This window comes from Podarcis vaucheri (assembly GCF_965113315.1).
Source record: "Podarcis vaucheri genome assembly, chromosome: 4".
Lineage (NCBI taxonomy): Eukaryota > Metazoa > Chordata > Lepidosauria > Squamata > Lacertidae > Podarcis > Podarcis vaucheri.
Genome location: NC_138762.1, coordinates 42493645 through 42506439, shown reverse-complemented (window position 1 = coordinate 42506439; position 12795 = coordinate 42493645). Strand labels below are relative to the sequence as shown.

General features: G+C 40.3%; 1 protein-coding gene across 5 annotated transcripts in view; it reads right to left on the bottom strand.

The window, feature by feature from the left end:
* Positions 1–12795, bottom strand: part of EPHA6 (EPH receptor A6) — a 356395-nt gene that overhangs the window by 75672 nt on the left and 267928 nt on the right. For all 5 annotated transcript variants that reach the window (XR_014218859.1, XR_014218860.1, XM_082219716.1 and 2 more), the window contains one exon: positions 10779–10964. Coding sequence is in view for 3 of the 5 variants with exons in the window: in XM_082219716.1 (XP_082075842.1) it covers positions 10779–10964 (186 nt within the window). In the remaining 2 variants the exon portion in view is untranslated. The remainder of the gene's footprint in view (positions 1–10778; positions 10965–12795) is intronic.

Sequence of the window (12795 nt, the reverse complement as noted above, 5' to 3'; positions counted from 1 at the left end):
ACCCGGAGCAACTACTTCTGGGTTAGCGGAGTTTGTAACCATTTTTAACCTGAAGCGTTTGTAACCCAAGGTACTACTGTACTTTTCTTGCCTGAAGTATGACTAAGCTACTGCAGTGGACCAAACCTCAGCAAATGAGGTTCAGTTCCCATGATCACAAATAGAAATGCTGCTTGAAATGGTCATTAAGTCTGTACTAGAGTCTTGACCTGAATTCTTCTTGTCCTCAGCATTTCACTTCACCTGATCATACCAGCTTTACAGCATGCATAAATAGCTACTAGCTCACTCCTATAATTAAGCATTTGAATACAATTTTTCAGCATTGTGTATAACAAATTTACACTAAGGAGGCAGAACTGTCCTCAATAACTGTTTATGTATTATCTTGGGTGTATCTAATGATGCAGCCTAGATAATGTTATTGCAGGATTCTGCAGTTAAATCTTGCTCATCCTTGCCAGTCCATAATGAGAAGAGAGAGTGGGAGTCAGGCACATTCAATTCTAAGGATCAAGTAATGCTGTTAGAAAGATTCATGGCTTTCATTTAAGCAAGTTTTTTGGCAGTGGTGTGCATTGTTGATAATGACCTCATTAATGGATTCCTCTGAGTAAATTACAAATATGATTTTCTGGTATAAAAACAATTACCTTTCAATTGCACCTGGCTGCTTCTGTAGCAGTATATCATTTTTTAGTCTTTGTAAAACTGTGGAGTTTTACTGCTGTACCAAAAGTTTACATTCTCCATATTATTAGAATACCACCACAATAGAACACAGTATGACGTGTGGCCTATAATAAAGACCATTTTGCTAGATGTGGCTATGCGAACATATTTTGTTCAATTTATCCTGAAAGCCCTGCCAACAATGACCTGTGTTTGTAAAAAAACCCCCAAATATTTCTTAAAATGAGTGTCTTAGAGCAGACTTTAAAGTGGAGTTTGATACTTCAAATATTTCTTTGTGAATGTTCAATTACGATTGTACGTAAGACACTGTGAAGTGAAATGTCTGGCCTATTCTGAAAGTGGGGCATTCTACCTTGCTTTTCTTGCATATAATTCATGGGGAAAGTTAAATTAGAAGCCTGTTTTTTCTACATCTTTTCTTTAGCTCCTTTAAAAGAGTACAGATTGACTATACCAAATTGTGGTCCTCCAGATGCTGGATTGCAGCTCTCACTATACCTGACTGTTGCCCAATGGCCGTGCTGGCTGGGCTGATAAAAACTGAAGTGCAGCGTCCCTGGACTACGCAGCGCTAGGGAGCACTGCTTGACTAGAAATTGCCTTTCCTCACAATTAGACAGTTCTGACTGCAAGTAAGTCTGGATGCCTCAGGTGGATCATTAGCAGGGGTGGGGAACTGAATCCAGTGACCCAGATCCTGGGTTTCACCAACCCTGGACAGCTACCTTGTGTGGTGGGCAGGCCCCTCACTCATGTACAATCACCTGATGTCATGATGATGTCGGGTAACTCGTTTTTCCTTTGCAGCATGGCAAACTACCAAAAATAAACAAATAAATCCAAACTATGTGAAGCTTGAAGTTACTTTCCATCTAGTTATAGGTCATGGCTCCATGTCCTGCTTTCTGCAGGTATCGTCTGTGCTGTCATGATCCCAATGGGGAACTTGGTAGCACTGCTAATCCAGCAAGCTTGACCACCGCCTGTCAGTAGATAGGTAATAACTTCGAACCTTGCTCTGGGCAGAGGTGAGCCATTCCCAGTGGACTTGCTCTCATGGGCAATCAGCTGATCAGTGGTGGCAGCAAGTCTCCCTAGCCAATGCTCTGTTGAGCACTTTAAGACTCCTGATTGGGCACTGGCAACTTTGTCTCTACTTGTACACATTTGATGTCACATACGGCATAAGGTGTGGGACAGCTGGGAGTGATTATGGAGAAATGGCCTCATGGGCCAAATTGGAACTCAGGCCCATAAGCTATAGGTTCCCCACCCCTGATCTATAGAATCTCAGTTTGTGGTCACTGCCAGCCCCACGGGACCTGAATCAAACAGTGAAAATCAAGTACTGTATGATTGTACATTTAAGCAGGAATACATATTCCTGAACATGTGTGCAGGAAAATCATTAGCAGGTCTCAAGAGGGAGCTGAAGGAATAGCAAAATATCCAGGGCCAAACTAATAATGACATGGGAAATCCATGTTTTAATTTTATGATTTTATTAACAGAAGCTGCAAGGAAATAGGGAAAACATGGATCGGGGAAGGGTTTATTCCCATGTCACCCCTGGTGTTTCCCCAATGACAGGCAACAGAAGATCCCAGAAGATCCATTTGTCTTGTGGGCAAAAAGGACTCTATTACCACATGCTCAGTGTTAGAAAAACAGATTCCCATGGGAACAAAAACCACTTTATATAAGAAATAAGATCACTAGTAGATGAGTGAGGAGGCAATGCAGCAATGTCAGCTCCGAGTCAACTTAGTACAGTGGTGCCTCGCAAGACAAAAAGAATCCGTTCTGTGATTCTCTTCGTCTAGCGGTTTTTTCGTCTTGCGAAGCAAGCCCATTGAAGGATTAGCGGATTAGCGCTATTAGCGCTATTAGAGGCTTTTAGCGGCTTATCTGCTGATCGGATCAGCTGATAAGCGGCTTAGCGGCTTAGAAAAAGGGGGGGGGGGAGAAAAAACAACCAGCAGGAACTCGCAAGACATTGTCGTCTTGCGAAGCAAGCCCATAGGAAATTCGTTTTGCGAAGCACCTCCAAAACGGAAAACTCTTTCGTCTAGTGAGTTTTCCGTCTTGCGAGGCATTCGTCTTGCAGGGCACCACTGTATCTGCACTCTGGACAAGAAAGGCTTCCTAAGCAGAGAAAGCACAGAAATAAGCTCAAGGATCCAAGGCATAAGATAAATACAGCTTTGCAAGAGACTCTTGCTATAATGATTTACAAGTGCATACAAAGAACCAAACCTTGTTTAATGTTATATGCTGGACGAATGATCATCCTGTGATCATTTCAGGTAACTATGGTTATGGTGGAGCAATTTGAGAAAGCATTTGAAGTCAAAGAGTTCAATTAACGACTCAGCTCTATGTTGAGAGAGCTTTAGTTGTTTCCTTCCAGGAGATTTGATCTTAATTTGGGATCCTCATTTCAGAACAAACTATGCTCTGCAGAAACAATACATTGCTAGATTTGCGAAACTTCTTCTTGCAGCAAATAAAATGCAGAAGCTTCTAATCTTCTCATGCACAGGGGAAGGGGAACAGGGATATCACAAGTATGAGGCTTGCTGCTGCTCATTTCCAATTCCCTAAATGGCTAAACCCAGCGCTTAGATGCCTATATGATTGAGTTTCAGCCCCATTGTTGAGCTATGCAGTTCCCACCCCCTGTTCTAGTACCCCAAATTGGTGTTGCCCGTGCTATAACATAGTTTTATTGTTTTAACATAGACATATGATATCATAAAGATTTTAGTAAGTATAAATTGTTTCCAACTATACAGGTTCATTTTGGCTGCCCTAGTTATTACTAAATGCAATATAACCCACTGAAATTAGCAGGATGCTGAGAACAGCACAAAACTTATATCTTATTAAAATTATATTTGTTACAAACAGCAAATGGCACAACCCCAAGATCTGCTGGGTAAGCAAAGAAGCGCTTAGCTGTATTGTCAAAATAAGTGCTTAGTTGTATTGTGCAGAAGCAAAGCATCTCAGACTATGACCATGTGCTTGTGTTGCATTTATGTTATAACAGTGTTTCAGCCAGCTACAGTTCCTGACAGGTTCAAATGCTTCAGAAAAAGCAGTATTTACAAGTTGTTATAACCACTCTAAAAATGCTAATGTCAGGGAAGAAAATATTCTGATGAATGATGCATTTGTACAGTCCACTGACACTGAAACTGTGTATTTGACAAAAGCATAATGGACGAATTAACAGACAAGTTAAGCTGTCATGTTCCCAGACCAGCTTATTTTACACCTAACTGTAATGTCAGTTGTGACTGATGTAAACTTTTTTTTTAAAAAAAGTTATGACCTTTACTTGTGGCTTGGAAATAACTTTAAATGACTTCCAAAATTTAAATAGTAAGATTTGCCTCTAAGTGTTAACCACAGTCCAAAAGTTGGCACAGTCACCAACTGGCTCTCACTTTTGGTTCTGTCAATCAGTGTACAGGCTCCTCAGATCCCAGTCTAAATGCTCATAATCAGAGCTGTTGATTTACCGTATTCAGGCCCAGAGAGAGAGGGGGCATATGGGCCACTTGGCCCGGGCCTCCAATTCCAAAGGGGGCCTCTGTCAGCATATTTATCTATATTTTCCATTTTGTCTTTATATGAAATAAAATTATTTGTCAGCATAACTTTTGTGAAAATTATTTATATACTTACTTATTTACAAGACTTCAGTTATCCCCAGCGTAAAAAAAGGGGGGGCACATTATCTACCTGGCCCGGGCCTCTGCCTGGCTCTACAAGGCCCTGACCGTATTTACTTGAAAATAATGCACACCTTTTTTGGCCAAATCAAGATGTGAAAATGAGGGTGTGAATTAGATTTGATGGTGCATTTATATTCACATCTTTATATGAATTTGATGGTGCATTTGTATTCACATTTTCACATCTTAAGCAAATACTTTTTTTGGTTTCAAGGTTTTGAAAACTAGGGTGTGCATTAGATTCAGTGGCACATTAAAGGTAAAGGTAAAGGTACCCCTGCCCGAACGGGCCAGTCTTGACAGACTCTGGGGTTTGTGCGCCCATCTCACATCTATTGGCCGGGGGCCAGCGCTGTCCGAAGACACTTCCGGGTCACGTGGCCAGCGTGACAAAGCTGCATCTGGCGAGCCAGCGCAGCACACGGAACGCCGTTTACCTTCCCGCTGGTAAGCGGTACCTATTTATCTACTTGCACCCAGGGGTGCTTTCGAACTGCTAGGTTGGCAGGCGCTGGGACCGAACGACGGGAGCGCAGCCCGCCGCGGGGATTCGAACTGCCGACCTTTCGATCGGCAAGCCCTAGGCGCTGAGGCTTTAACCCACAGCGCCACCCGCGTCCATTAGATTTGTGTGGCACATTAGATTTGTGTAAATACGGTAAGTTGAATTCACACAATCTATATATGAAGCACATTGCTTCTTCCAGACCCCTGCTGTAATCGACTGGTTGGACACAGAGGAGTGGTGGAAGGAACCAACTGGGGAACCACTTAGGGAAGATGGCTAAAAGTCCAGAAAGTGGTGGTGGGACAATGAGTGAGAAGAGGGGGAAGACTGGGAAGAGGTGGTGTTGGAAGATGAAGGGGCAAATGGTTTAGTTATCCCTTTAATTATCTCAGAGCAATGCTAGGCCACAGACATTGTGAGAAATTAAAATGGTGGCTAGACCCAGAAGAAATAAAATAAGTGGGATCCAGGTCAGTCATCTATCTGCACTTTACTTTCAACAGTGATTTTGTGTTATAAAATAAATATTAATGCTCTTGAGCTGAGAAAGAAAAGTCATTGGTTTTTCATAGCAAATTAAATACAAATCAAAATGGTTCCAATGTGTACCACCACAAAGACATGCTGGAACCCCTGGAAATTATCACTGCTTGGGGAACTGGAGTGTACACAACAGCAATGTAATATACTTCTTGACTTTCATTCTAAAGATCATGTCTGGGTGCATAAATCTGAATCTTTACGGAGAATGGTATTTATCCTCTTATGAAAATGAATATAAATCTTTCAAAATAATAAACTGATCCAAGTCTGAATAAACCTTTTAATTTTGAGAACAGTTACTCTTAAAGAGCCAATTACTTTGCAAATGCCTTTTAATGAGTTACCAGCTCCTTTTGGAGCATAAAGAAAGTCAGCTGCAAAGAATCTATTGAGTGAGGATTTTCCAATGCTGACACAAATTCTGTATTTTATGCAGTCTGGTAGTCAAATTAATGCCTGAGCCTCAGGAGTTCTTATCCTGGCTTTGTCAACATCTGATCGAGATGCACATTCTTGGAAATTCATTTTGGAAAGGTAGCCATTGCAGTTTTAGATTTAGCCAAAAAAGCTCAGTGTGAAATCAGAAATTGGCACATGATGATACACTTCCAAAGGCAAGCTGAAAGCAATCACTAAAGTAGACTGACCTCAAACAAAAAAAGTTTCCTTGGTCTACTCTCAACAAGCAAATCAGTCAATGGATTTTAAATAAAACGAATGAGTCTTTTTAAACCGAAGCCTACAAAATCAATAATGTTTCTAAAGCAAAAATAGTGTGAGTGAATTCTTGCTTTTGTTCTTTTATTGAGTAGTAGTCATCCACGTTGCAGGACATATACTTTGTGTAAATGGAATAGCCAAGGTGACCACAACATGCAACAAAGCAATTCCAAATTTAAAGCTGAACTCTGGAAATCATTGACTACACATATCTGCCTCAAGAAAATGGAAATACTTCAGAATCTGGAATTTCAGTATTATAAAACAGCAAACTGGGTTAGATGGGAGGATGACTGTTAGAATTCTCCAATGAGACAGAATGGTTGAAATATGCCCTATGTGAGCATAGTGCAAGCAGATAGGAAATTAGAAATTATATGAGGCTGGAACCACATAAATGTGACGGATAATTCTGATGCTGATTTATTGAATTTATATCCTACTTTTCCTCCTAAAGGAGCATGGGTGGCAAACATATCCATATTTTATTTTTTAAAAGGCATTCAAGAAATGGTTAGAAGATTCCAAAAACAGTTAGAATTAAGAACATTCTAACACAGTAATGTTTAAAAATGTTATTTCATGCAGGAGTGTTCCTGTTCATAGAAGCAGAAGAAGCAATTTTGGCTCATTGCAACCCTCCCCCTGCAGTTTCTTATGCCCCATTGAACAGCTGCTCTGGGGGGTTGTGGGGATGGGCTTTCTAGAGTAGTGTAGGAACCAGTTAAAATATTTCCCTTGCTTTCTGTGAGGGGAGAAAGAGCTGTTCTGGATCCAATCCACGGTGTTCCTCCTTGAAGAATAAGAATTACGGAAATCTGAAAGAATGATCCTGGAAGATGATATAGGATCCTTTATTTAGAAGACCACCCAGTCTTGGATCCCAAGTTGCTTTTCTATTAACAATAAACTGTTCTAATGGAAGTTCCTTCTGGCAGAAGAGGGGGTAAGAATGTTTTTACTAATTCCTCCTTTCCACTATACTTCCCTGTATGACTTCTCGCAATATTCCAGAGCATCAGTCAACACTCTATGACAGATGCCATAGATGGCTGCAGGAGAACACTGAACCCCCCCACACCTTTCTGCTCACAGGAATGAAGGAGCTAAGCCATACTATGTAACTTGAGTTGTACATGACTGCTAATGCTTGTTTTCCTGATATTATACAACACAAAAATTATTTGTGCTGTTTCATTCATCAGTAATTTCGAACTGGAATTCTCACACGTATTGTAATCATGTAATCTGGTGGAGTTTTTTTCACCCCTTTTAGGTCAACAGATAAAAACATTGTGATGGATTGCATTTCCTATTAACTGAAGAACTATATATAGGCAATGGTTACAGCTTAATAACTTATGGCTAACATAAGGAGAAAGTCTCTGCCTAAGTACTGCAGACCAACTCTGCTTCTCACTGTCAGAAAGTGATTCATTAACCACTTATAGTGGTGTATGTCTCAGTAAGTCCAGTGTCAGATTCTATCTGATAATTATCCCATTGCTAGGGATGCTGTGTTGCAACTCAGAAACTGCTCAATCTACAGTATTCTCAGACTCAAACTGAACTACTTTAGTGTAAGCAGTTTTCAAAATGAAGCTGCTTTACATTTTACACCAGCCTATTAAACTGTTTTTCACTGATTAATTATCTGCCTCTGAATTAATCTGTTCAATTTAACTATATTTCCCTGTAACCAAAAGTTCAATATAGGTTCCTTTTTTAAAAGATATTGTATGGTTAGCTAACTTACAACAAGCAAAAGCTAGCACACAGTATTTTTCGTTCCCTATTACTGCAGCATACCAAACTTGTACCCTGTTGTTTCATCTCTTCTTCACAGGTTCTTGAATTTTGCACCAGCTGTGTTCCTGGGATCAAGGTCCTCATTTGACTGTAATTTCCCCAGATACCCATGTCCTTAAATTGGGTGTCAGGTGCTCTCATAACAACATGGCTTAGGGCCCTATGTGAAGGATTCTACTGAGCATACATGGAGCCCTGGGATGCCTGATGTCTACACTAAGAAATAAAGGTGTAATGGAAAAACCACATTTACCACTACTTGCTGCTTGAGACATTGCTGTTACACCAGGATGTGCAAGGGTGAGAAGGAAAAGAAGTATACGGTGGTACCCCTACACAACTATTAATACCATTAGATATTATCTCTCATTAGCTTATGGTTTTGTGAGTGTTTCTGCCATCTTATCATGTGTTATAGTAGCAGTGCTATTATCTTGTGATTTAGAATAAAAATAAGAAAGCTTAATTACACTGCAACAACACAAGGATGGAATTTTCTCAGGCTGTCAACACATCCGTTTGCAGAAGCTTTAAGAACACTTTAAAAATAGTTATGAATATAAGGAAGCATGACAAAGAATCAAATCTGATGAGGTGGTGACAGCAAGAATTTTGTCTTGAAAACATGATTCCTACTGCATAACTCCTGGAACAGAATGAACAAACTAACTGGTCTTTAAGATCCATCCGCATATGCCATGCTTTTCTTCTTAAAAAATGTTTTGGGGTACTCTCATTTTGACGCAAGAAAATCACAATTTTATAGTTCAAATTGGGAAAAATAAATACAGTAAATGGGCAAAAGTACAAAGATTCACAAAATGTTTAGGGGTATGCATCCCCCCAGAAAAAAGCACTGTACATATGTATAGTTTGTTTTATTGCCTAAACTGCTGTTTGCTTTTGTGTTTCAACATTGGGAAAGGTCTCCTAAAAGTCAATTGTTTAAAAGGAATAGGAATTGCAGAAAGGTAGATTCAGGCATATACTTCCACATTATTTGAATGAAAAGTTTTGTTTTGTTGAAAGGACGCTGCAAAATCAAATATATACTTTTAGTATTTTAAAAATTACCGTGCATATTAGTTTGTATCATAGCTAATAGACGGTAAGCTGATTGTCTGCCTGTTGTGCACTATTGCCAAGCTTAACATTCTCCATTTAAATAGCAGACCCTCATCCATTTGATGCAATTGGCTTAATTACACAATAGTGTAATAAAACATTTATTCTGATTTGTTTTGCACATCCACAAGTCTGCAGAAACCCCATTAGCTTACCTGCAACTATGAATATGAAATATTTGCCACTAAAATGAAGATCACTATTATTTGTTCTACCCCTGGTCATTTTTAGTTACCTTTTTGTTAAGTGGCAGAAGTATTAATAGTTAAAATGACAGTCCACAAATACTGTATACCATAAAGTTATGCAGATTATTGTGTTTGTCTTCTCTTTTAGATCTTATGGAGAATATTTAAAACAATACACTGGGTACAATTTATTTTTACTGATGATACAGAATTTGAAAAGGTCAAATCAGAACCAATATACCGTACCTTTCCGTCTGTAAGACACCCCCATGTATTAGACCCCCCCTTATTTTTGGGGACTCACTTTTAGGAAAATGAGGGGAAGTGGCCCAAAATTGTTGAGCCATGCAGCTGCGGGCAGGAAACACCCCCCAGATCGCTCCCTGCTTGCTGCAGCATCAGAAGAAGCCATGCTCCTGCCAATGAGCTGGTTGGCAGTGCGCCGCTTCTCCTATCCCCCCCCCATGCCACTATCTGTGTATTGGACAACCCCAGTTTTTTGACATGATTTTTGAGTAAAAAACCTCGTCCAATACATGGAAAAATATGGTAAATATTTAATCAACTGAAAAAGAGTGCCACAAACAAGAGATATGCTGTTCATCATTGTGAATGTGGTCCCAGTATAGTAACTAGACAAAATACCCTTTGTATGTGCTTTTCCCTATTAAGTAGCACAACTGTATGTGGAAACTCGCATCTGGACAGTGGCGTAGCGTGGGGGGTGCCAGTCGCACTGGGCGCAACATGGGCGGGGGGCGCGCTAGCACTAGCAGCTCTCTGCCCCTACTAAAATCCACGGGTTAGGGAGCCCGCGCTCACTCGGCTTGGCGAGGAGGTCGCGGAACGGGGAGAGCGAAGCCTTCTGCCGCGGGCAAAAAAAGGAGAGGAAGCCGGGCGGGCGGGCTGGCTGGCAGGGGTCTTGGCGAAGTGGAGGGAGAGGAGCTTTATGGTAATTGCGGCTCTCTCTCCACTGGCCGCCTGGGTAGTGAGCCGAGCCGAGCAGGGAGTCTGGCGAGGGGGCGGGAAGAGACTTTTCCACCTCGCCTGGTCAGAAAGGAGAGCGGAGTCTCCTCAGGGCGCCCTCAGGCAGGGCAGGGCAAGGCAAGCAGAGCGAGGAGGAGAGAGAGGGGAAGGGGGGGAAAGCAGCCAGGAAACGCTGCGGTGTGGAGGAGGAATCAATTAAGGAGAGAAAGTGAAAAGCCTTGGAGAAAGGGAAAAAAGGAAAGAAAATAGGCAGCTCCAGGAGAGGGGGAAAGAGAAGCCTCGCTGCTGCTGCTTGGGAGAGTAAATTACTGTACTTGCCTTGCCCCGGGTTAGGGGGCGCAAATTACTTGCCTTGCCCCGGGTGCTGATAACCCACGCTACGCCGCTGCATCTGGATTGGGATAAGTGCAGCAAAAAGACAAGAATTATAATATGAAAAAAATGTCCTAAGCAACTTACTTTTTGTAACAACTCCTTCAAGGCGGATAATATTTGGGTGGTCAAACTGCCCCATTATACTAGCTTCTCGTAGAAAATCTCTTCTCTGTCTGTCCACATATCCACCTTTCAAAGTTTTAATGGCCACTGGAATCTCCCTTTTCCCAGGTGTTTTCAGCCGACCACTGCATACTTCTCCAAATTCACCTTAAGTTAAAAAGCAGTTGGTTAGATTGTTAGCAGTGCATGTGTTTAAGATCTAAGCCTTTGAGACAGATGTCATTGTAGCAGTTTCAGAATTTAATGCCTGAATAAGTACGAACAGTTCCAAAAGAATCCTTTCACTTCAGTGTGTGCTCAAAGGATGTAAAAAATGCTTAAAATCCTAAAAATTATAAATAGGATCTACACAGGAATAAAGAATCCTAATTAGTGAGTTAATACATGGAGAAAATAGACCAAGTCACATATAAGAAAACATCAAATAAACATTCAAGGAACTACAACTGTATTCTATTCCACACAGCTGAATAAAATAACTATCTAACCTCAAAGGTCCATTTTGGGAACTGTGTATTCAGACATCTTTGAGAAATGAAAAAATTACAATAGTAGTGTGGTCATGTGTCCTACTTTAAGAGGGCAGTTCTCTGTTTGAAGGAGTCCCCTAAGAATTGCCCACTCCAAGTTTGCTGTAAAAACACAGAACCATTAAAAGGGAGAACAGGCGTCTTGAAACTGCCCATCAGCTTCTGGAGACCAGACTGAGAACTATGGTGAAATATCCTGTATTTTTATTTAAATTTATTATTTTGTATCTTTTTGTATAAATTAGTACATGCACATTTATGCATATCTTGCCCTCTTTTATCCATTTTTTAGAGTTATGGGTTACACCTCCCCCACAAGAAAACGTTTCCCTAAAAGGAAATTACCGTATATATCTAATTTCACTCATAGCCATTAGTGATAGTTAACCACCACTTATCAACTGCTAATTTTGTTGTACCAGGTAGTAGCATATAGAAAATAATCCTGATATTTCTCAGAATGACTCATGAATTCTTTTTTTCTTATGATTTTTTTCATCACTGCTACCTCTTCTTTAATCAGTCTTCGCAGTCCAAAAGGAGCAAAAGGATTCACATTATCAGAAATATAATTAGCTGATACAGCTATAAAACACCACTATATTAATTCCTGAGGTAAACAACACCTCTGTTGGTGGACATTTTCTATTATAGTGTAGTTATTAATTCCCTTTGCTAAAAATAAGTTGTTTGTAGATACTCAAGCAGTAACAGAATTTCAACTTAAGACTGTGTTTTTAAATATAGAAGAAGACAACATACATCACAGTTGTGGCTGGGGTTATTATAAATTGTGAGCTGAGAGGCAAATCAAATACAGAAAAGTACAGATGGTGAAAACTGCATTATTAAGAATAGCCGTCCACACACAAAAAACCAGTTGTAAAGCCTAATAAAGGTTTAGCTAAGTAAGTAAGCTGTGCTAATAAGAAAAACATTCTAGCATTCCTAAACAAATTAACACAAATCCTGTCTAAAATTCTGTTGTGCCACCTCCATCCACAAGTGGAAATTACGACTTTTACTTGTACATAAATAAGCCACAACTGCCCTGCCCGTCAGAAAGAAGAGGAGGGATTATGGGGAAGGGTAGACCACTGCAGAACCTTACAGAGAATTAGTAATAATCTCATATTTATGGGAGGACTTCCCCCTCCCACAGCCTAATTTTAATAGTTCATTGTTGGAATGAAACCACGACAGACGAGTAGCAGGTGTCATTGAGAGGCAAGAGAAAAGAAGCAATGCTTCCCCATAATGAAACAGTTATGTGCAGAAAGAGAACTTCCCTTTAGTTCATGGTCTCGACTTGCCTTAATAACAAACTGCAACAATTTTGTTTGAAGAACTGTACTGACCTGTACTATTCTTGTGCTGCTTACTAGAAGGCCATAAAATAAGGAAATTAAGGCATAGAATTTTGAATTAATTCTATTCCAAATAGTAAT